The sequence below is a fragment of the Physella acuta genome, unplaced genomic scaffold, assembly GCF_028476545.2.
Source record: "Physella acuta isolate Inbredline_101_S28 unplaced genomic scaffold, ASM2847654v3 ptg001350l, whole genome shotgun sequence".
Classification (NCBI taxonomy): Eukaryota; Metazoa; Mollusca; class Gastropoda; family Physidae; genus Physella; species Physella acuta.
In genome coordinates, this window is record NW_026732865.1 from 113915 (window position 1) to 137657 (window position 23743).

The 23743-nt window shown below is 36.4% G+C and overlaps 2 protein-coding genes across 3 annotated transcripts in view; one reads left to right on the forward strand and one right to left on the reverse strand.

Annotated features, from left to right (window-relative positions):
* Positions 1 to 16946, forward strand: part of LOC131926916 (ankyrin repeat and LEM domain-containing protein 2) — a 72030-nt gene extending 55084 nt beyond the window's left edge. The window contains exons 10-16 of the mRNA XM_059282508.1: positions 10409 to 10478; positions 11155 to 11354; positions 12013 to 12125; positions 12819 to 14564; positions 15143 to 15286; positions 15560 to 15706; positions 16144 to 16946. Of these exons, the coding sequence (XP_059138491.1) occupies positions 10409 to 10478; positions 11155 to 11354; positions 12013 to 12125; positions 12819 to 14564; positions 15143 to 15286; positions 15560 to 15706; positions 16144 to 16321 (2598 nt within the window). The 3' untranslated portion in view covers positions 16322 to 16946. The remainder of the gene's footprint in view (positions 1 to 10408; positions 10479 to 11154; positions 11355 to 12012; positions 12126 to 12818; positions 14565 to 15142; positions 15287 to 15559; positions 15707 to 16143) is intronic.
* Positions 16947 to 19419: 2473 nt separating this feature from the next.
* On the reverse strand, positions 19420 to 23476 carry LOC131926913 (proteasome maturation protein). 2 transcript variants are annotated; one of them, XM_059282502.1, is made up of 6 exons: positions 23230 to 23476; positions 21096 to 21190; positions 20600 to 20666; positions 20391 to 20492; positions 20186 to 20279; positions 19420 to 20059 (listed from the first exon to the last, which is right to left on the reverse strand). In XM_059282502.1, the coding sequence occupies exons 1-6, from the start codon at positions 23230 to 23232 to the stop codon at positions 19992 to 19994; spliced, it is 429 nt and encodes a 142-aa protein (XP_059138485.1). In that variant the 5' UTR covers positions 23233 to 23476; the 3' UTR covers positions 19420 to 19991. The 2 variants fall into 2 exon arrangements, with proteins under 2 accessions (XP_059138485.1, XP_059138486.1); XM_059282503.1 differs by lacking the exon at positions 23230 to 23476 and adding an exon at positions 23155 to 23175.
* Positions 23477 to 23743: the final 267 nt, after the last annotated feature.

Sequence of the window (23743 nt, forward strand, 5' to 3'; positions counted from 1 at the left end):
CCACTTGTAATAAAAAAAAAATTCCGAATGGTATCGTGTTTCCACACCCTCGCCTCAATGTGGTCTTAACTGTTGATTTTCTTGAATTGATCAATTACTGGCACCGTCTCATACTCAGGGGCAGTCAGATGGTTAAGGTTTGACGTCAATTGATGGGTATCTTCTTCTAGCCTTATGATGCTGCCAACATTTGACACACATCTAGACCACTGGTTCTTGACCTTTTTGGAGGTACCGAACCCCACCAGTTTTATATGCGCATTCACCGAGCCCTTCATAATAGTTCTATCTACCGACTTAGTCTGATCGTGAGTCGGGTGTGTCTTGACCTCCACCGAACCACAGGGGTTCGATTGAATCCAGGTTAAGAACCACTGATCTAAAACATTTGTTTTGATGCTATGGATTTTTTGTTGTAGTTGGTGGTTGAAGAGTTTTGTTATAAATGCTATGTGTGGTTGTGATTGTAGGGTTTTGGTTTTGATTGTATTGTTTCTTGTAGTAGTTGTGCTTTTTTTTTGTTTCTTAAATTTGTGTTATAGTGGTAGTTGGTAGTTCAATAATTTGTCTCTTGATGGTTAAGGCTTTTGTGGGATTTGAAGGCGTAGGCAGCACGTTTAAAGCGCATGTTTACTATCTAGTCGCTACAACTCCAAACACTTTGCCGTACAGTACATGGACTTTGTGTGACAACGTGTGTGAACCTACCCATATCTAATGAGTAGCCGTGTTGGACTGGGAGGGGCGGAGGTGAGTAAACGGAGGCGGGCATTGTACTTCGGCGGTTGTTACCAGGGATTAATTATAGATTACTCTTTCTTCATTAGGCAGCGACCAGCTCGCCAAACCTTTCGGTTACATTTCTCTACGCACGCAATCAATGCCAACTTTAATTGGTCAATTATTAACAGCTGACGGTACCGGTCGAGTGGGGGAAAAATGTGTGTGTGTGGGGAGGGGGTGTAATTATTTAAAACAAAACACTTCGTACAAATTATTGAATATAATTATAGAGTGAATGGGTGAGTTAAGGCCCTAAAATAGATTTTAATTTATTTTTTTATTTTTGGGAATATGCTGGTGTTAATATTTGATTACTGGGTCGTCACACTTCTATGTTGAGCATGTCTAATGTCCAGTGGTCTCTGGGGTGGGGTAATCCAGAACAAGTGGCAGCTAGTGCTTGGATTAGAGAGTAGAGGTGATAGGTAAAACATGTACCCAGAATTTTTTCCAACTCATCTCTCCAAGGGGGAGATGACTCTCGAAACACCGCCACCCCCACCCCCATATAATTCTATATAGAAATATATGTACTTTAACCATTGTGTATTTCCGTCGTCGTCTCGTCCCCTACCGCCCACCGGAAATTATAAGTACGGTCACCTCCATCGAAAAATTCAAGTGTCTCCAAAGAAAAATGTCCGAAAGAAACATCAAATGAACCGATCTCCCTCCCTAAGACGTGAACTGTACGTTACGCATGGTGTTTAACCGTGTCTTTATTTTAATTACATATTTAGTACGGTTCCAGTTAAAAAGAATGTCAATTAAAATTCTATTACGAAATAGTCCAATTTTTTTTTTTAAAAGTCCAACATAATAAAACTTATTCTTGAAGTTCAAAAGATTTTCACTTGCATCTTTGTCCATTGCATTTCTTTGTTCTGCCTATCACTTTGCTTAGTTTTAATAAATATTTTATCTTCAATCTTCAATGTGTCTTATTCGCCACATTACATTTATTAGTTTTGAGGGTCAATAGAAATTGTGGTAATTGAAGTAGAGATTAATCACTATGCATCTGCATGTTCGCTGAAAAATAGGTAGATCACCAAGTGGCGTTGAGTAATTCATTGTTTGAAAAAGGGGCGGCTGGCCAATTATTTTAGAACCATTGTGTTACATTAGTACGTGGTTAGGTTCATAGATACTTACAGGCTATGTTTATCCGCATGGAAATCGGCATAAACGTAATATGTTGATCACGTGATGTAAAGGTCACTACAAGAATACTAACACAGTAACTTGCACACAACGCTTATAGATGCACGTATATATAACCATACATTGTCTTTGGATGAACGTAATATATAACCAATAACTGCCTTCGGATGAACGGACTATGTAACCAGTACCTTGAGCGTCATCCGTACGACGGAGGATGCACTAATATCTGCTAATTATTTCTGTCTTGGCCCCGTGGCGGTGCCAACTATTGTGACCTAGTCTTGTTGCTGTAGTGGTTGGTTGTACGTTTGTTTTTGGTTTTGCTGATGGGGGGTAACAATTTCAGTGGGAATTGTGTTTAGTGTGTATGAGGGTTAGTATCCGAACACGTGTTTCTTTAGTGTGTTTGTTATCTGTGCGATTATCTGTACGTTTTTTTGTTGTTGTTGTTTGTCAGAGTTTCTTCCAGGCATCTGTTTTCTTTTACCAGTGTCCGCCCCACTCCCCCTGAAAATATCAAGTGCCCCCTCCCCCCTGGAGAAAAAAAGGCTGAAAGAAACCCTGGTTGTTGTTCAGTGTTAAATAGAGTTAGGAGACCAAATATCTGAAGGTTTCTTTTGTTAATTGTGTATAAACGTCAGGTGTGCCTATATCTGAAGGTTATTTGGCCAGCGTGTTAAAGGGTTAGGAATGCTATTCTCTGAAGGCTTTATGGTCAGCATGTAGTCGGGTAAGGTTTGGGGATATAGCTGAAGATTTTGTGTTGTGTGTATGAGGCTGCGAGTTAGTGAAGATGAGTGGCATAACGAGGCACCTGGTTAGATGATGTCAGTGTTTCTTCCAGACTTTTTCTCGTGAGGTGGGGGGGGGGGGGGGTGAGGCACTTGAAATTTTCTTGAGAACGGACTAAAATTTCTCGGTGGGAACGGGGGACACTATATAAAGAATATATTCTCCATATAAATTCTATTTAGTACGGGGGAGGGGGGGGTAGACTTACTTCGCTCCCCCCCCCCCTCTCCCCGAAGAGATGCCTGGAAGAAACTCTGGATGATGTTTTTGTATTCCGGTAATTAAGTTTATTTTCTATATGTTGTGCTAGATATTTATGACCGGCTCCAATTAAAACAATTTAATTAACGATCTCAAACAAGTCTGGCGCGCTGGTGTAAAAAAAAAAAATTCTCGGCTTACGATATGTTATTGTTTTACACTGGTCGTTTTATTAAGAAGAAACTTCATCAACATGACCTTTAAGTGACGTAACATATCCCGCAGACACCTAAAGGTGACACAGGTCACCGTGGCGGCCTTGTCTAATTGTGGACTGAGCTATTTACGGATGTAAGTCGGGGGAAGAAATGACATTACTGATTAGAGGGCCCGGATTATGGTAGAACAGTGTTATTGTTAGTGGCTGGCCGCTGGTGGGAAATGGATGGAGAGGGGGGGGGGACTTGGATGGGTTAGGATGCTTTGTCAACGGTGGTAAAAATAAGACGACGTGTGTCTTCTTGTTAGGTTTAAGTGGGGTGGGCATGGCGGGGGGAATTAGTGGGTTAATAGGTCAACAAAAGAAAAGGCACCGCTGTAGGGAATTCGGTTAAGTGGGTTGGGGAAGGGGTATTGTAATAGGCATGACAGTATTGTTAGTGTATGAAGAGTGGCGTACAACTGCTGACCCGAAAGTCTCGAGTTCGGATCCCGGGCTCGAGTCCGTAGGGCGTCTCTGAGTCCACCCAGCTCTAATGGGTACCCGAGTCACGTTAGGAAAAGCAAAGACAACTGGGCATAGTGCTGAGCACAGAATCCCTTCATCCGAAGTCACAGAAACAGGTAAACTCTACTTCATTGTCCCCTGCGATCGCCATGCCCGAAAGTGAAATTTTACAGTGAAGAGAGATGTCACCAGTACCACAGCCAGACATGCTATACACGTGAAGTCATGAGACGTCCCATCACGTCAAAGCCAGCTGACAAACAAGGCTACCAAACACTAGTCCGATTCCTTGTGTAGATTGTCAAAGACGGTGTCGATATCGGAGTGATCGGATCGATGAAACGGAAGTAATCGGCTGCTATAACTCGTGCCGTAAGCTGATTAAAAAACCGTTCATTTTGTTTTTGTAATAGATTTTTTCTTTAAATCTTTTTTAACCTAGTCATGTGTTAAAAATGCGAAAGCCATCTTAAGGTGGAGTAGAGTAAAAGATAAGATGGGAGCTAATAATAAATCTTGCTGTCATGAGCTGCATCAACTGTTTCCTATGCCGGACACTCCTACCCCCTAGGGTGAAGCGGCTGTAAGGTTTGGTTCACAAATAAAAATATAGTTTTATATGTCAATACTGTCAGTATAACTAATAAACCGGGAGTGATCTCCCCTAAACTTTCTCGAATATTCTTATATAAAATAACAGGGGATGGAAACTCGGGCTATAGACATGATTTTTAATCCATTTTAAATACTTAAAGTTTTAAAAATAGAATAAAATCTCGTAGACAAATTAATTGCACACCAAGTGAACGCAAATAAAAAAAGCGCATAATAGTGCGCAATATTATTAGTACTTTTAAAATTTACATTAGTTTTTTGAGAAATCGGAAGTAGCGTAAATTACTACTTCCAGTCAACGGAAATTACTCAAAATTTAACAGAAGGTAGAGAATTAGATCTTTTACTTACATGTGAAATTTCATTTATCTATCTGAAATAGTACTCAAGTTATAGGCTTTTAAAAAATTCAAAGTAGGAAAAGTACCACTTCCGGTTATCGGAAATCGCTCAAAAGTTGATACGGATCTACGATTTTGATAAAATACTTATATATGAAATTTCATCAACCTAGCTGTAACGGTACTCAAGTTATCGTGTTTACACACGGACACACACACAGACAGACACACACACACACAGACATACGGACAAGATTGCAAAATTATGTTTTTCCGTATCAGTGAGGTGTAAAACGTCGAGATTTGTAAAAATCTCGATTTTTTCTTTTGCACGATTACAATACTTTCTCTATACTACGTATATACGAGAAAGTAAAAATAGCATGTAGCCTACCCAAGGGGGTTTGTTGGCCTACACTAGTTTGGTGGAACTGGGATTCTGATTACCAATCCACATATTGATTAGAATATACATTTTACGTTTGTGTTGTAAGGCTGAATCCGGAGTGGGCCATTTAACTTTACAAATGTTGCTTATTATAAAGGGGAAGTTGAGAGGGCAATGGCTCTAAGTTTTGTGTCTGCTTTCTCAAGTTCATGTTAGTAAAATTCTAGACCATGCCTAACTAATGCAATTAAATACGTAGTATGCCGCATTAAATTAGGTGTCTGGGATATATACGTCGATTTAGTGAGGCAACTCATGTTAGATGATATTAGGTTTATACAAGTAAACTTCAGGGATATTTTTTTTAATATAAAAGACATTTAGTATAAATGTTCGTTTTTATTTTACATCTGTTTCTATTAAAAATCTATTTTTTTTTATGGCCAGTCGAATGGATTCGTTTCAAGGTCCCCGTCTTCAATTATTTTTATAATCATGCATGTGTCACAAGTGGAATCGTGTTCCTGTTGTTACATATTCATGAAGGCATCGTTTGTCGTCATTGAACTGGAGGAGAGTTGAAAGGTCACTAGTCCCACAGACACCCGGGATGGATGGAGGGTGTGGGGAGAGACGCCAAGTGGGTATTAGACCTACTATATTTCGGGAATATCGCACAAATCGTGGACGGGGTAACGGCAGTTCTCTGGTTCATGCTTGAATATAGGTACTAGAAATATGAGATGAGAGAAATTGCTAATGGCAGCTAGAAATGGTCGTTAGTTTCTCGCGGTGGAGGCTGTGTTGTACTGGTTTTACATTTTAATAGATGTGGTCGTTTATTGACTCATTCAATTTTTGTTACTTAAACCACTTCAGTGATTCGTTTTTTGGTGAAACACTTTTTGACTGGCTCAGTACTTTCTGTAGAGCCGATCGGATATTTTAGTATATGTTAATGTTGGGGAGACGGGACTACGTGGTCGGGTGTTAGAGATCTCGACTGCTAGCTCGAATGTCTCGAGGTCGTATCTCAGTCAGGACCTGTGTCTGTATGACGTCCATGAGTCCACCCAGCTCTGATAAGTACTGTACCGGACTCACGTTCGGGAAAGCAAAGGCGGCTGACCACCCCATCCCTTCACAAGCCGAGGTCAAGAAACATATCAACTCTAATTCATCAGTTAGGTCGGAAAGGGGAACTTAACTTTTGCCTTATGTGGAGACGGTAATGGGGTGGAGAGCGACTACCAACGGTTACGTAATGTATGTTTTGACAAATTGAATTGGTCAGTTTCGCTTGGTATGGGAGAGGGGGGGGGGGGTTGACAAATTATTCCGTATTTTTCTATTTAGATAAAATGTTTTAGCCAGATCTAATCGCCATCGCTTCCCCACAAGCTACGAGCTGTAATTTAAACATCACCCCCCTCTCCCTTCTCCCCCCCCCCCCCCCACACCACGTGTCCGATGCGCGGTGTCGGCCAAATGGAACAAGCTCGACCAAAGTCGTAATTTTGACTAACACGATTTTCCCGTGGTCGTCTGATGTGGGTGGTGGCTAGGTTGTAGAGCGGCTGTCAAGTTTGGAGTCGTTGTTTTCAATTTGTTAGTCGGAAGGATTTGTTCGTTGACAGCAATACATAGTTAGCTGGTCCCTCCCTTCATGATCTATCTATGCAGTTATCTATTGATGTATCTATCTATGTATCTATCTGTCTGTCTATCTCTCTGTATGTCCGTTCGTTCGTTCGTTCGTTCGTTCGTCCGTCCATCCATCCATCCATCCATCCATCCATCCATCCATCCATCCATCCATCCATCCATCCATCCATCCATCCATCTATCCATCCATCCATCCATCCATCCATCCATCCATCCATCCATCCAATCTATCTATCCATACAATTATGATTGTGTGTTACTGCAGTGGACGGTTGTATGACTGACTTTTCGTGTTCCTCCCTATGGCCAGGTACTCGATCACAGCTGAGTCGGTTTGTGTCAGCTCCACGACCAATATAACGACTTTCATTAGACTTTGATTTGCATTTGACCTCTTCATACAACCTCGCCGTATAATTTACTATAAGACATTTAACCTTTCTTTTTTTAAACTATTTTAACGTTTAAAAACAAATCTGCAAACCAATTTAAAAAAAATAAAATAAGTTTACATTAATTATCAACTTAAACGTTTTTCTAATACTCTTTTCAACAAAGTACATTTTTGACAGCAACGTATTTTTCCGACCTACAACTTAATGATTACGATTAAAACAACTAAAGCCACCCGACAAGGCCATTTTGTTTCCACTGTTTCATTCTATCCCGCCAGTCGCCTCTACCATTAAATGAACGCCACGCAAGGGACGTAAACAACTGGCTTAATTATCCTTGCATTCCTGCTGTAAAACAGTAACAAAACCAGCCGCCTAACAACATTACCTCCCCTCGTCCGCGCTATACCAATTTGAGTGCTATATAAAAAAGTGATTGTTTTTTTTGTGTGTGTATTTAATTTAATTTTTATTTGGTACAATATTTTGTTAAATAATATCTACCTTGATGTGGCCAATTTGTTTGTGTATACGGCTTTACTATATAATAACGTAATAGATGGTCTTACCTTGGTATTATTAATCCTAGGATGAAATATCAGTAGATACAAATTAACGCTAGTCCGGTTGTGGAGACATGAGAAACTAGAGTCATCTCCCCTGAAGACGTTTGTTGTGTAATCTCTTTAATAAAACCAGAGCAAATGTTCCCCTGCTAGGTTGGTTCGGCCAGGATCGGTTGCGGATGGTGTGATTGAATGGGCAAATAGATGTTGAAATAGGGCGGGAAGATGGAGGAATCAATGGAGGGGTGGGTGGGTGCTGGGTGGTGGTGGTGGGGAGTGAGGGAGGGAGGGGGGTGGAGTATTGATTTGGCGGAGTAGGGGAAGGTTCATGGGCAGTCGTGGGGTTAGACAATACATGAAGTCTGTAAGAGATGGGTGTGGTGGTGGGATGGGGGGGGGGGGGGGGCGTCATGGGCAGTTATCGGATTAGGCAGTTTATGAAATTATTATGGGATAGTAGGGGAGTGAGTAAAATTGTATGATGGTGTAGGGTCCTATTGTGGGCTATGTAGGGTGGTAGTTCTCTATACTGTACTGCTGTTTGTAGGGTATGAAGGGGATGGGGATTTAAAATGTGCACTCTGTTGGGTGGGGATTTTTTTTTTGTATATTAATTTGATATGTAGGGGGATCTACTTGTACAGTGTAGGATATCTATAGGCTATGTTGGGTTTGTTATTTGTAGGCTATGTTAGGGGGAATTAGCAGCAGACTTTGTTGGGTGGTTATCTGTTCTTTGTGTTGGGTGGTTTATCTGTTCTCTAGGGTGGTTTATCTCTTCTCTATGTAGGGTGGTTTATCTCTGTGTAGGGTGGTTTATCTGTTCTTTGTGTAGGGTGGTTTTTCTGTTCTCTGTGTAGGGTGGTTTATCTGGTCTCTATGTAGGGTGGTTTATCTGTTCTCTGTGTAGGGTGGTTTATCTGTTCTCTATGGTGGTTTATCTGTTCTCTATGTAGGGTGGTTTATCTGTTCTCTGTGTAGGGTGGTTTATCTGTTCTCTATGGTGGTTTATCTGTTCTCTATGTAGGGTGGTTTATCTGTTCTCTGTGTAGGGTGGTTTATCTGTTCTCTATGGTGGTTTATCTGTTCTCTATGTAGGGTGGTTTATCTGTTCTCTATGTAGGGTGGTTTATCTGTTCTCTATGTAGGGTGGTTTATCTGTTCTCTGTGTAGGGTGGTTTATCTGTTCTCTATGGTGGTTTATCTGTTCTCTATGTAGGGTGGTTTATCTGTTCTCTATGTAGGGTGGTTTATCTGTTCTCTATGGTGGTTTATCTGTTCTCTATGTAGGGTGGTTTATCTGTTCTCAATGGTGGTTTATCTGTTCTCTATGTAGGGTGGTTTATCTGTTCTCTATGTAGGGTGGTTTATCTGGTCTCTATGTAGGGTGGTTTATCTCTGTGTAGGGTGGTTTATCTGTTCTCTATGTTGGGTGGTTTATCTGTTCTCTATGTTGGGTGGTTTATCTGTTCTCTAGGGTGGTTTATCTGTTCTCTAGGGTGGTTTATCTGTTCTCTATGGTGGTTTATCTGTTCTCTAGGGTGGTTTATCTGTTCTCTATGTAGGGTGGTTTATCTGTTATCTGTGTAGGGTGGTTTATCTGTTCTCTGTGTAGGGTGGTTTATCTGTTCTCTAGGGTGTTTTATATAGGGTGGTTTATCTGTTCTCTATGTTGGGTGGTTTATCTGTTCTCTATGGTGGTTTTTCTGTTCTCTATGTTGTGTGGTTTATCTGTTCTCTATATAGGGTGGATTTTCTGTTCTCTATGGTGGTTTACCTGTTCTCTATATACAGCGGTTTATCTTAAGACTGTGAAGGCTGCTTTATCTGGTCTCCATGTAGTAGTTTATCTGTAGGATGTGTAGGTTTATCTATTCTTTATGTAGGGTGATTTATCTATAGACTGTGTAGGGTGGTTTATCTGTTCTTTATGTAGGGTGATTTATCTATAGGCTGTGTAGGGTGGTTTATCTGCTCTTTGTGTAGGGTGATTTATCTATAGGCTGTGTTGGGTGGTTTATCTAGTAGAGTTGTGTGCCTGTTCTCTAATTTGGGTGGTTTATCTATTCTCTATATAGGGTGGTTTATCTATTCTCTATATAGGGTGGTTTATCAAGTTGGGTGGTGTATCTGTTCTATATGTTAGGTGGTGTATCTGTTCTCTACTTTGCTGTTGAGCTCAGCCATGTTGAGTATCCTCTGGTTACTGCCGTTTTCTCACCTCTGTGTACTGGCATCACCATAGACCTTCATCACTGTGATATTCTTTAGTGCAATCTTGTTAATTTAAATGTCATCTTAACCATTTTCTTCCTCTGGCCTATTAGAGAGCATCTTAATTAAAGCTTAACGACTGGTGTTGAAGCTAGAAAAAAAAAGTTTCTTAAAGGGTTTTTGCTTCTTTTTTTTGCGGAATTGTTAATTAAGCAGTTATGCTTTATGAAGAATCTGCCTTGCCCAAGTTAGATTGCATGCTTCTATTTTTGAAATGAATCTAGAAAAATGTAATTGAGCAGTGATTATATATTTAAAGGGTTGAATGCAGTATATGATTGAGTTATCTAAATGTAAAATATCTTAGATGTTATGCAAGTAGAATGCTATTTTGAAATGAGGTTTTTGATGTGTTGTTTTTACAATTAATACACAGCCCATATAAAGGAACCAACTATAATTATTATTTTGTTTTATTTTATTTAAAAAATTAATACATATACTATAGTAAGGAACCAACTGTAATGAATGCTTTTATTTTGTTTTATTTGCAGCTTGCTTGTTCCAGGTACAATGGTCCAAACCCAGCCACAGTCAAAGCTAAAATCATCAATCTAATCCAAGGTATGTCCTATAATTAGGTGCTATGTCTAGGTACTTTATTACACCACAGTTTATACTTAGGTGCCACATATAGCTAGTTTGTTACACCTCAGTTTACTCTCTCTGTTTTATTATCTGTATATAGTATACATGTGTAAATGGTGGACATGTAAATAATAGTGTTTTGCCAGTTTATATGCATGGATATGTTATAACCCTCTCAATGTATAAGTAATGCTGAGAACCCATTATAGCTGGGTTGGCTCACTGAAATCAGAATAAACAAATCTGAAATACTGATATTACTTGTATTTAAGCCTATAATCTTTGTTATATTATGACTTGCTCTACTGCATAACCGCAGGTCTCCATCCATGTATGTCTAAATAAGCCAATCATCATCAACTTTTCTCTTCCATGCCCAAGACACCAGGGGCGGATAAAGTAAAATTTATTTGTTTCGATTACCTTGGCATACTGGGGCATAGTATGTTTAGCACTATGCCCAGCCACCTTAGTTTCCCTAATGTAAGTTAAGTACTCATCAGAGTAAGTAAACAACTGGTGTATTTATCCTAGTTAGTAGACTCAGGGACATCCTACAGCGTTGAACCAGAAATAAGTGAATGTTTTCCTCGTATAACAAGGTACTTTTAATTTTGTCGAGATACCTTAACAACCAGATTCTTGTTTTCAGAGGGGACATGCTACGTACCCCTGATTAGGAGTGACACAACCGGACCATACGCCATGGTTGGCAACCCGTACACCCCATCCTCCCCCTACAATCTAGTCACTGAAATAGAGGATTCGTTCAATCCTGCGTCAGACGTTGTATTAAAAGACTTCAGGAATATGAAAGTCTGGGCCTACGCTGGCCCTATGTCTCCACAGGAGGTGAGATACACTACTTTCTCAATGTTATTTCAACTTTTTTTTAAACTGCTATTTCAACAATAATGTCCTTCTGATCACTATTTTGACAACAATTTTTGTTCTGATTACTATCTCTACAATTTTTATACAAAAATTGTCTCATCGTTAATTCCATTTATTTTTAGGGTTGCGTTTTCAAATAATATTTTTAATGTGATTACCATTTCTACAAAAACCACAAAATAAAAGCTCATTTACAATTGCTGAATGTGTTTTACAATACTTTTTACCTGTTCCTAATGTCCTTCACATAAGTAGTTTTTTTTTTAGAAATATTTTCTAAACTTAAATATAAACTTTTTACTCATAGACTTGTAGCTCACTAAAAAAAAAAAAAAATTTGAATTACTGTTTAAAATACTTTAATTATTCAAAATAAAAAATTAATAAAAACATTTTATTCTAATAATGTATTTATGACACCTTATGTGTTTTAGAAAAAATACAGCCTTATGATAATCCACAACTAAACAACTTTTCTGTCTTTTTATAGAAATAAATTGTTTGAGTTCTTATTAAAATATTATGTTTAATAAAAAATAAAACTTGAAGTCATTGCTGTAGATAATAATTTGTAACTGAATACAGTTATAATATTGATTCAACCCTTTATATTCAGGCCCAGGATTTTAAACTAGAATGGAAATGCCCAAGAGTAAAAAGACCGGACAAATACAACCGGGAGAATTTAAAGGTCGCAGACAGTGAGAGAGGCTTTGAGCGCTTCGGCAGGTAATCAAAGTAACCCTTGAGTCTGTTTCTTGTCCAGGATCAATATTTCAAGGTGTTTATTTAAGACAGTAATTAGCCCGGAACTGGACTTTGACGCCATGTTACCTAGAGGGTTAATCTCACTCAGAGTGCATGTCTTTACCTTGAAAAGGTTTTTTTACAAATAAGAAAAAAATATCTTTAAAAATATTTTGTTTTATAAGCTTTTGTTGACTTGATTCATATTTATTTTTCATTACTTAGTAAATGTTTGTTTTGATAGTTACTTTCTGGCAAATTGTAGACTTGAAGAGAAAGAATAGAAACGCAGTGAAAGTGGAGGGATGTCAAATTTTTTCTATAATAAAGTGTTTTAATTTTCGTAATTTTATTTTTTTAAATATTTTTTTTGCAAAAAAAAAAAAAAAAATTACAGCTTTGATGAGTATTTTTAAAAATATTTTTATTTGTTGTTTATTATGTTGGTTTAATACAGAGGTTCCCAAATGTTTTTGAGTTGTGACCTCATTGTATAAAAACCAAGTAACCCACGACCTCAAAATAATTAATAAAGAATATTTTTGTTTGGTTTAGTCAGCAAGCTGCCAACCCTCAAAAAACACATTGGGGTCATGACCCATAGATTAGATTGGGAACTCGTTGCTAAATAGTGTAATATTTAAATTAATTATTATTATTATTGAATATTTTCAGAGAACTGGCAGATGCCCATTCAACATCCTGGCAGGAGTACTGGCCGTTTCTTGATGCCTTTGCTGACTTGCGGTCAGAAGATGGTTTGGACAAGTTGGAAATTTTCTTCCAGAAACAGAGGATCCTCATCCTGATGCAGTGTTACCTGCTGCAACAGGCCCATTTTGTGCCCGCCCCACCTTACAAAGTTGGACCAGACTACGTCCTCAGGCACAGCAGCTTTAGCAAGTTTGAGGACAGCGGTGGCGACAACGAGACTTTTTTCTCCGCAGACAGCCTCAGCGATGATGACGACGACAATTTGAACAACACGTCTGGTGATCGGGGCCACACCAGCGGTAAAAAGCCGACCAAGTCTAGTAAAGAATGCGACCTCCACGCCAAGGCTGGTCTGTTGTCCTCCCTCTGGACTGGCCTGACCAGGATCAAAAGTTACCTGTCCCCAAGTACCTCCAGAAGCAACATCAACCATAATGTCAGCAATCGGACAAACCTAGCAGAGGATATGTCCGAATCCGATAGCGGATCAGGCTCAAAGAATTTAAAACCTGAGGAAACTCAGATCAAGGATAGAGATAATCTGTGCGAAGGAAGTTCGGTGGAAGCCGATATTTCTCAACCCGATCCTCAGTCTCAAGACTCGCTGAAATTCCACAGCAGTGATAGTCAACTCACTGAGTCCGTAAAATTCCACAGCACTGATAGCCACCCGACAGAGTCACTGAAATTCCACAGCAGTGATAGCCAGCTCACCGAGTCCCTAAAATTCCAAAGCATTGACAGCCAACTTTCAGATTCCCTAAAATTCCACAGCAGTGATACTCAGCTTTCCGAAACGCTGAAACTGGATCTTCTCCATTTCTCAGGTTCTAATAGTATGTACACCCCGGAGCCATCCAAATCTTGCTCCAAAGTTCTTGACGCTGACGACAGCTCATCGTCCGAGTTGTCGTTTTCATTGAGACATCTTGAACACCAGCCCCTGAAATACTCCCCCGACAGCCCCTCCCACCTAGACAGCTCCCTCTCCCCCAGGCACTGGAAGTATCGGACATCCAAGCCTAACTTTGACAGCCCAGAGAAATCACCCAGGAAAGACCTCCGCTTAAGCCCTGACCTCGACTACACCCGAAAAAGTAAAGACTCATCTGGGAAAAACTTTCACCCGGAAATATCCGCATCGACACCCAACAAACCATCATCCAAACTTAATGACAGTTTTAACTCTAAAATGGACTCTATCTGTAGCAAATTAGAAAATTTCTCAATCGCCACACCCGAAAAGTCGCTGTCATTTAGAACAACATCATCCCTCACAGACAATGACAATTTTGAAACGGCTTTAGAGCCTAGACTGCATATATTTACAGGTAAAATGTTCGCCAAGTTCACATCTGAAATCAACTCTTGGAGGACTCGTTCTAAAAATGAAGAGAGCTCCCCTAACCTAAAAACTCTGTATCCCATCCTGTGCTTGCGCCAGGACTTAGACCAGGAAACTGTGATCGCCGACGTCTTTTTGCCTTTATTAGAGGGAGGCGCCGGGAGGTACAAGCATGCACTGCACGGGCAGGTCTTAGAGGAGCAGGCGCACAAAGAACTGGTGAAACATGTCTGGGTCAACTTTTTGGCATTCTTCCCCACGTCCAATGATGCCAAAAGAATCTGCGGCTTGCTGAAAGATGAGGTCATGACAGCAGTCATAGAAGGGTTGCCTGGAGACAAGGATGCCTTTTTGATTGACAGGTCAGTTGGTTTTAGTTAATAGGTCACTGTCCTGATAGTCTATAATGTCTATTTTGTATGATGGACATTTCAGTTGTCTTTTACATCTGTGTAGGAAAGCCTACATTCAAATTTTTTAATACAATTTAATTCTCAAATGCATGAGTTTGATAGCAATATTTTTATTATTTTGAATCTATAGAGGACAAATGCGGTATGTTCACTATTTTGTGAAATCGATGTACATTTCTACTTATATTGTCAATAATACAAGCTACAATAACAATCATCAATGTCAGAAAAGTAGAATGCATATATTTTATGAATGCTTTACATAATATTTTGCATGATTTTAATATTGAAATGAGATTTATAAGCTTAACATAATATTTTGCATGATTTTAATATTGAAATGAGATTTATAAGCTTATTTTGCATACTGCATTTGTCCTCTATACCCTTGATTTGTTAAAAATTAATTTTTTATATTATCCTGGTTAATAATGATGAAACTTTTTTTAAAAGTTGTCTACCAATGTATCAATAATGCATCTTGAGTGGTATTTTCAAATTAATGACCCATGGCTATTATTGTCTAGAAACGTCAGGTCTGACACCACCAACCTGAAGAAGCTTTACATGGAATGCCAGAATGAGCTGGAGGAGACAGAGAGGAGTGTATGTGTTGAGGTGCGGGTGATCAGGACAGCAACAATTCCCTGCCAAGATATTTATGTTTGTGGGTGAGTTCACTTGTTTTAGTGAATAAACTTTGTTCATATATATTTTTGAAATTTAGATAATTTTTTTTTAATTGTTATAATATTGATTTATTTTCAAAGAACATTAATAACTTTTTATTATTTTTAAAATAAATAATGTATTACTTCCCTTGGGGAAAAATGATACTTGAGGTAAATGTTTTATTACCTCCCTTGGAAAAAAAACATTTAAAATAAGAACTTGTTTTTAAAATATATTTTGTGTTGTAAAACTTGTGGATGTTATCCCAATAGGTGTGTGCCAACAAAAGTTGATGCTGACGTATACAACACTTTGAACCAACAGACTTGTGATTACGTCCATCGTCAGGACCACAGGTTCCCATTGATCCATCAGTGGCTGACACAGATGGAAAAGCCTGGCAAGGATCACATTAACAGGTGAATAGTAGAAATTTGTTTAGATCAATTTTAAACCATCACAGCTGACTCTAATAACTTATAGGCCACTGAAAAAAATTTGCTTTAATAGTCTTGTCGTTTTGGTTTAGTTTTACCTGCACTTTGCCTATAGATTAAATGGCACTAATGTGGTTGTTCCGCTTCTCTCATTAGATTAGTTACAGGTTTATACTTTTAACTTTTTAAATAAATTCCCAAATCACCTTTTAAATAAAGATTCAAATTATACTTTACTATCAGAATTTACTTGTAAAATTGAAAAGAATTAGGGAAAAAGATACAAAAAAACAGAAATGTGTGGAGTTGACAAACGCATAGTAGAAGAATTATAAAATAGATAATCTAACAGTTGAGCATACACTAAAAATTTGTTTAAATGTTTAAACCATTTATTTCCTTTTCTCCATTTGACATAGCCTACCAAGTCCTTCTCGGCTTAGGCGCCTGGAGAGACAAACTCCACTGCTTCCACCCATCAGTCCATTGGCAACAACAGATAAAACCAGAGACCCAGAGAGGGAAATGGCTACCCCTAAAACTAGCAGAGGAAGTCATCCTAAAGAAAACATACCTATTAAGAATTTATTTTCTTAATACACATTTTTTTACTGGGAATTGTTTTTAATCTTTTAAATTTACTTACATATTTGAAATCTTGTAATGTCATTTTTGTTTGAATTGAATGGGTTGTTGGTAATATTTGGTAATTGTGAATCTAATGTCTGTTGGTTTTTTAACCAGTTAGAAATGATAGATAACTCTGGGGTACTTTTCTCTTGGAGGAGTTAATGTTTATCTCCTTTATTGGGATTTTTTCCTAAAATAAACATTTGATTCATAGTTGATCTTTTAATCTGCCTACCTGTATCTACCTGACTTCTCCACTTTGACCTAAATGATTCTCTGTCTGTCCTTTCCCCAAACTTCACTTCATGCCTCTTCTGTATCCATCAGAATTCTCTCATAACCTGATTTCCTGTCTGTCCTTTCTTGATATGTCAGCCCATTCTCTTCACACCTTCTCTTACTCATTAGCGTTCCTGTCTTCTTGATATCTTCTTCTTAATTACTAAGTAATAAAATGAATTAAATTTCTAAGTTTAACACATTTTGTACATACACAATAGAAATTATGTTTTTGAGTGTTGCAATCTTTTTGGTTGGTTTTATTGTAATATATCAGTGTTTTTTTTTTTTAAATAAAGAACATGCAAATACATTCTTTATAAATAAAACAAGGGTTGCTTTAACAACTATTTTAATTTGAAATAATTTTTTATCATCCTTGAAAGTTAATGGTATAAGAATTGATGTTTTTTTTAAATTTAACTTACCTGTGTGTTCAGCACGGTTTATTTTCCCTTTATGCAGTAATGATCTGTTTTAATTATTTTTTTTTATTTATATGTAAGTTCAAATATAAATGTTAGGCAGTTAAATGTTTTGTTAACAGGAGTATGATGCAATGGTTAATATATTGTGCAGCAATGTTCTGAAAACCCTTTTATTTCTGAAGAAACTAAACTGAACCGTTCCTTCAATACTTGTACAACTATTCATTTTGATTTTTTGGCTCTGGGTTTTGCCATTGTCAATATATTTTATGTTGATTACATGTATTATCTTGCAGTGGCCATGTTTGTATGAAAAAGCAATTTTTAAGGTTTCAGTGGATCACTAGTATAGAGTGTATTCTTAGCATTTAGTTATTTTAGTTTAGTGAAATATGACTGTATTTGTAATTTAACTAGCAATATTAAAAAATTATACTTGTATATAAATATATAGACAGAGGAATATTTATTTTAAAATGTAAGTGATTCAATTTTTAAGAAGTATTTTGTAATGTCACTTTTTCCATTCATTATGACCAGAGAAAAAAATAATGGTAATTATAAAATCAGATTTAAATAAAATTAATGTATCCTTTTATTTATAAATTAAAATCAAACATTGATAATGTGCATGTGGTCTATTCTATTTTAGGTAATAAGCAGCGTGTTGACAATTACATTTTTTAATCGCCAAAATCCAACATTTCCTCCTTAAATGTTTTATGATAACCAATATTTACTGTCAATCCATTAAGATGTTGTAGTTTTGAGTAGATCCAAATCATGACTTTAGTCTGTGGTGAATGTGCCACATGGTTGTGATGCTTTAATGTATTCATGTGAATTTATTAGTAAAAACATGTAGTGGGTAATGAAGATGTAGCTGTGTTGTAAAAAAAAAAACTACACCACCTCAATTCAATAAATATTTCTTGTTTTTATAAGTGTCACTTTTATTAGCTCAATTGTTGAAATTAGTTTCCACTCACTGTGCAATATTCACCATAAATATATTTGGTTCTGACTTTGTTTCATTGCCTTATAAAAAAGCACTTGTATTGCCTTGTTACTTTATTTGATTAGTAGATTTGTTGACCAGTATTGAATTTAGGAATATATGCATCAAATGCGACCACATTCAATAATTAAGGAAATAGCATAAAGTTGTTTCATTTTTTTGTCTAAAATAGCCCTGGTAGTTTCACTGCAAATATGGTTTTCTTTTTTCCAGTCTTTAAAATCAAAATAAGTTGTGCAAATCTTGATTTTGTTTTAAGGTTATAGATATATTTTTGTATCATTTTTAAAGGGGTTTAAATCTGCTTATTTGAAGATATTTGGGAAGTTTTGAGATAATTTCTACAGTGGTTGTGGCATCTTGCAGTCTTCCAACTAAAACCACGTTGTAAAGCATCAATTAATACATGCAGGTATAATTCATCAAACTTTAAATAAACAATTTTTTTCTCTGCCTTATTTATGTTCGCTAGAAGCAATTTTTGGTGTTATTTTTTTTAAACAAAGATACCTGTGTATATATGTAACTAATAATTTCTATATATGCATTTCTTCCGAACACTTTTGTGTGCTTGTTGGTGTTGTTAATTTGATTAAAATATCACACTGATTTGTTGAAACAATGAATGATGTCTTGTGCACCAGGGCTTTCAAGAACCACTTTTGAGTAGTTTGTGATAGGGGCAGTAATCCAAGGTTATAACTGGTTTTAAATGAAACTTATGCCAGCTGAAACAGCGCAACTTGTGGGCTGGTGGATTTTTTATTTTTTTTTATTTTAATTTGACCCAATATAATTACACAATATGTAGTGCCTTAACCCTGCTTCATAATTATTGAAGTTTTTATGTAATGATTTCATCATAGAAGTGTCTCAAGATCTTAATGTGAAACAGAGGTTAAACTTTTACCCCAGTGTCTACAAACCAAAGTGGATGTTACCTGATACCCAGCAATTTGGTGTTAACTAAGTAATTAGATTACATCAATACTGTTTTTGTGCTATTTTGCTAATAGCTTTTTTAAGCTAGGTTGTCGTTAAAGAATGATTTTGCAATTACTTTCAAGTAGTTAAAGGTAGAAAAAAATGTGTGTAGTGACACAACAAATCTTAACCTCACAAAATTTTTTTTTAATCTGAAATCTTTCTATGTGTACCATAGAATATTTGTTATCAGTTTTTAAATGTTGTATTAAATGTATACATTAGGAGGCATTGACCTTTTTTGTCTAGTAGGTAATTATTTCAAACATTTTCTTTGTTTAAACTTTAAGATAATCTAAATGTGATGGAAAATAAATGTACTATTTTGCAAATTAAAATGATCATTTTAAAAAGTATACTTTTCACAATTTTATTACAACATGCCACTCATTTTATTAAATAAAAAAACTTTCACTTGCACAATATGCACACCACAATGAACACTTATTTAAAAAATTTCATAGTATTACAAATCAGAACAAGCTAGAACTCTGGAACTAAAGGATGTGGCAACACACGATGAGAAAAAACATTTATCAATCTTAAAAACCAAAGTAAAATGCATGTTTTTTAAACACATTTTATTCTGCACTGAAATCAGTTACAACAGATTATTTTCACAAACATGCATTGTCATCAATACCATATAGAATTCACATTACAATGCGAGTAACAGCTTGTTTAGTATTGACCAATCTTTATAACTTTCACCTTTCTGCAATCTTTTTTCATAACCAATCAATATTAGAACATACTTTCAAAATAATGAGAAGTGTATTGATCTTAAAGCAGAACCTCAGCAATCACACTATGCATTTACTCACACTCTTACTCTAATAAGACTGAAGATTTAAAGTTAAAAAAAAAAAAAAAAACAAATTCAGACAAACACAAGGTTATTCATTTTAAAAAATGGACTGTGTGATAATTACAATAATCCTAAACGCCTTTCCATCATTGCATGTGGTTGTCCCATTACCTCACTGTCAGCGGGGTCTGTAAATTACATTGAATCAATTGAACCAAAATGTATAGGGGCAACTTCTATGCTAGTCTTATTTCTGAGACGTACTCCAGACATGTTGAAAATTCAATAAGACAATACCTTAGAAATGTACTCACTATTTAAAATATCCTCAAACCCAATGTGATCATCAGCTCCTGTTAAACCATCCATCAAGAGATTTGAGCTATGCAGACAAGGTAGTCGCTGCATCTAGAATAAACAACAACATTTTGCCACACATAGTTTGAATACTGAGTCAAACACAACAAATTTGCATTGATGCTGACTAACACTACAAGGCTAAGCACATAACAAATTTACCATTGAAGCTGAGTAGCGCTCCATTTGAAGTTTAAGTGGTGCATGGATACCTTGAGAATTCCTTAACATAGCAAAATCCATTTTCAACTGGTGTTCTTTCCACTGAAATGTTTCATGTCAAGTTTTCAGCATTTAGTTAATGGCAACAAAAAAATCCATACAATTATAGTTATATTAAATTAATTAAAGCTTGAAACAATAGATCTTACATTTTCTTCTGAAGCTTGAAGAGGATGGACAGTCTGAAGTCCTGCACTTGCTCTACTGGCCTGAAGCCTGAAAGAGGAATAGGTTCAAGTAAAGAAAATATATTGCCAAAACCATACATGTATACATTATCATCTACTTAAATGTACACATCATTAATTTTTAAAAACCAAATGAGCATGTTATTCAAAGACTGAATTAAAGATGACTAACTTTGACCTAGATATACCTGATCCTATTAAAATGTGTAACTCACATGTGTTGACCCACTTTTACTTCAAGTTATTTTTTTTTCTTAAGCTATACAGACCTAGATTCAAACACATGTGGATCAAGCTAATGAAGGAGTGATTTTTAATTTCTCAAAACAAAACAGCTATTCAGGTAAACTCAACTGCCTTAGCACTTCTTGAATTAGATTTAGCTTTTTCTATCCAGTAGCCATATGAACAGAAATATTACCTATGTGCAACTTCATGAAGATAACTTCCAACTTACCCATATATCATTGCATCTGGTACTCCATAAGGGCCTTTAGGTAGATCAATAACTTTGCTTGATGTTGGCTCAGGACGAAGGGTTGGGTAGCCACTCTGATAAGGTGAAAGATAAAGTAAAATGACAAAAATTACAAAATATGTTTCAAATTAAACACATTTATTGCAGAAGGTCCTTTTGTCTAAACAGCCTTAATGGGTTTAAAACTCCTAAATGAGAAAAACACTTCATCACCAAGATAGTTAATTATAACATAAAACATTCACTTTCTACACTACACTTTTACATGGGAGAGTAATAATTTTTAGCTACTAACCACAGGTAACTAGAATTGCCCCTACAATGCTATAACTTTAGGGTAATAAATATTATACCTGTTAGCAACCTGTGGGGCTTCCATTTAATAAAATAATCAGTAGTAAACTTCATGTAGAAACATTTTTAATTTTCCGGAATGATAAAATATGCATGGATGGATGTGGAATAAACAGCTTTGAGTTTGAGGATGGTGTTGTTGAGTGGGAGAGCTTATTGCTGTTAACACAAAATTCCTGAGCAATGTGTCCCTAGGCAGATGAGACATTATTTGGGGACATTAACCTATCTAAACTGGAGTGGGGCCCTTTGAGTGATAGATATTTTACAAATAGTTTCCTGTCTGTAAATTCTGCAACTGAAGATGGTACCAAAAGTATTATAATAACATTTGAGAGAGGGATCAAAATGCATGGGTCAACCCTATGATCTCTTCATCTAAAATTCTAATGCCCTGGTATACACCACTAGGATTCCATATCATTATCTCTGGGTGCATCCATTTTGTATCTATCCAGGCAAAGCTGAGACATTTATAAAAACAGAAAGATATCAATCTAAGACACAAGGTTTTATTAGTATAAATTTTCAAAGTTAACATTATAACTCATTCCACATTATGTGAAGTTACCTATCAAAGTCTGAGACAGACTTGGTGCTTTAAGACATGAGAATTAAGCTCTACAAACTAGTGCTAGAGGATGTAGGAAATAAAGATTAGAATGAAAGTAATAAGAAATAATAAAAGCCAATTCATAGGCGTGCCGTTCATAAGCCATTATGAAGATGAAAAGTGAATGCACTGTTTATAATAGCTTAAGCACTGCCTGTAACATGTGACAATCTAGGCCCTTTTACCTCTGTTTCTATTTTTCGACATATGATAAATCTCTATAAGAGTGTGATAAACAAACATATTAACATATAAAACTCAAACCTTCAATCTCTATCAAATATTGGAATTTTACATATTGTACTGTTATTGGTCTTAACATTGAACAGCATACCAATAATAAGTAATCACATGCACCAGGTCACCATGCATTTGCAAAAGCTATGCTGAAGTAACAACCCTTTTATAAAAAAATTACAACTACACTCATGACTCACTACACAGTAAGAGTTGTTTCAATTGAAGTTAAATTTTGAACAAAGTAGGCCTATTTGTGAAGTTTTGGAAATAGTACACATGGGGTCAGCGTGGTCTGGTCAGTAAAGCACTTAATTGTGTTCAGACATTTTCCCATCCTTCCAACATTAAACATTACCATTAAGAACCAACAAAGAAGGAAGTACACCTAAGCCTAAATAAATATATATTAAATATATTAAAATAGTCTGGGCCTAACTAAGCTTGTGCTGCAAAATGCCAATGACCAATCGTCCAAAATAAACAAATTTAACAAAAACACAAACAACAGTGATACCGGCTGGGAAAAAACTCAACTACAAGTTTAACTGTCTGTGTAGAAGTACAAGAAAGAACAGAATTCAGAACAGAAAAAGTGAGAAAGTCGGGTGGTTGAGCTGAGAAATGGGATCATGGACATGGAGCAGTAACGAAATTCAAAGAAAGGATCAGAGATGACGATCATCACGAAAATTAAATTAATCACGATGTTGATGGCGACGGTGTCAGGTTGGAAAAGGAGAAAAAGAGAATTACTGAACATGATTATCAAAACACTTATAGATCTAGATCTATGTTTGAGCTTTTAATTCAATTAAATGTCATTCCATTTACCATTATTTACCAGAAGCGGAATGTATAATGTCTTTTTAAAAATACACTTAGCAACATCAACAACTCAAAACTTACCATTTTCGTTTTCAATTGTAATGCTTCCGCTCATGCGCATTAGCTTATTTCAGTTGCTAAATTAAAAACTGGGATAATAAAGCTTTAATAACAAAACAACGATGTTTTTTTAAAGTAGGACAACGTTTTAAAAATGACGATATTTCTGAGGCCACATATTAATTTAGTGGCTAATAGTTATTTAAATACATTGTATGGACCCTTTCATACATACTAGAACTGACACTTTTATGTGTAGAATATAATCTCCACACTGGCCTATCTGAGTACATAGATGAAAACAGTAAAAATGCCGTACGGCTGTTCCGTCAATTGGAATATAGATCTAAGGACCAACGTACTAATATTGTAAAATGTACTCAAAACGGCGACATTAAACATATGTTTTCATAAATGACTGTTATTTCTAGATGTAGCTTTAATAACCTATTGCACGTTCACTTTTTAAATGCTACAAAACTATCTTTAACGGGGAGGATATCCAGCTAGTGTATCGGCTAGGTGCGCGCATCGC

Excerpts from the sequence above, each read along its gene's own strand:
- LOC131926913 (XM_059282502.1), bottom strand. Across the intron at positions 20,280-20,390 it reads AGCGCTACTCAGCTTCAATG|ATGCAGCGACTACCTTGTCT; the intron begins GTAAATTTGTTA and ends TGTTTATTCTAG. Across the intron at positions 20,060-20,185 it reads GTTTGAGGATATTTTAAATA|ACCCCGCTGACAGTGAGGTA; the intron begins GTGAGTACATTT and ends TGTAATTTACAG.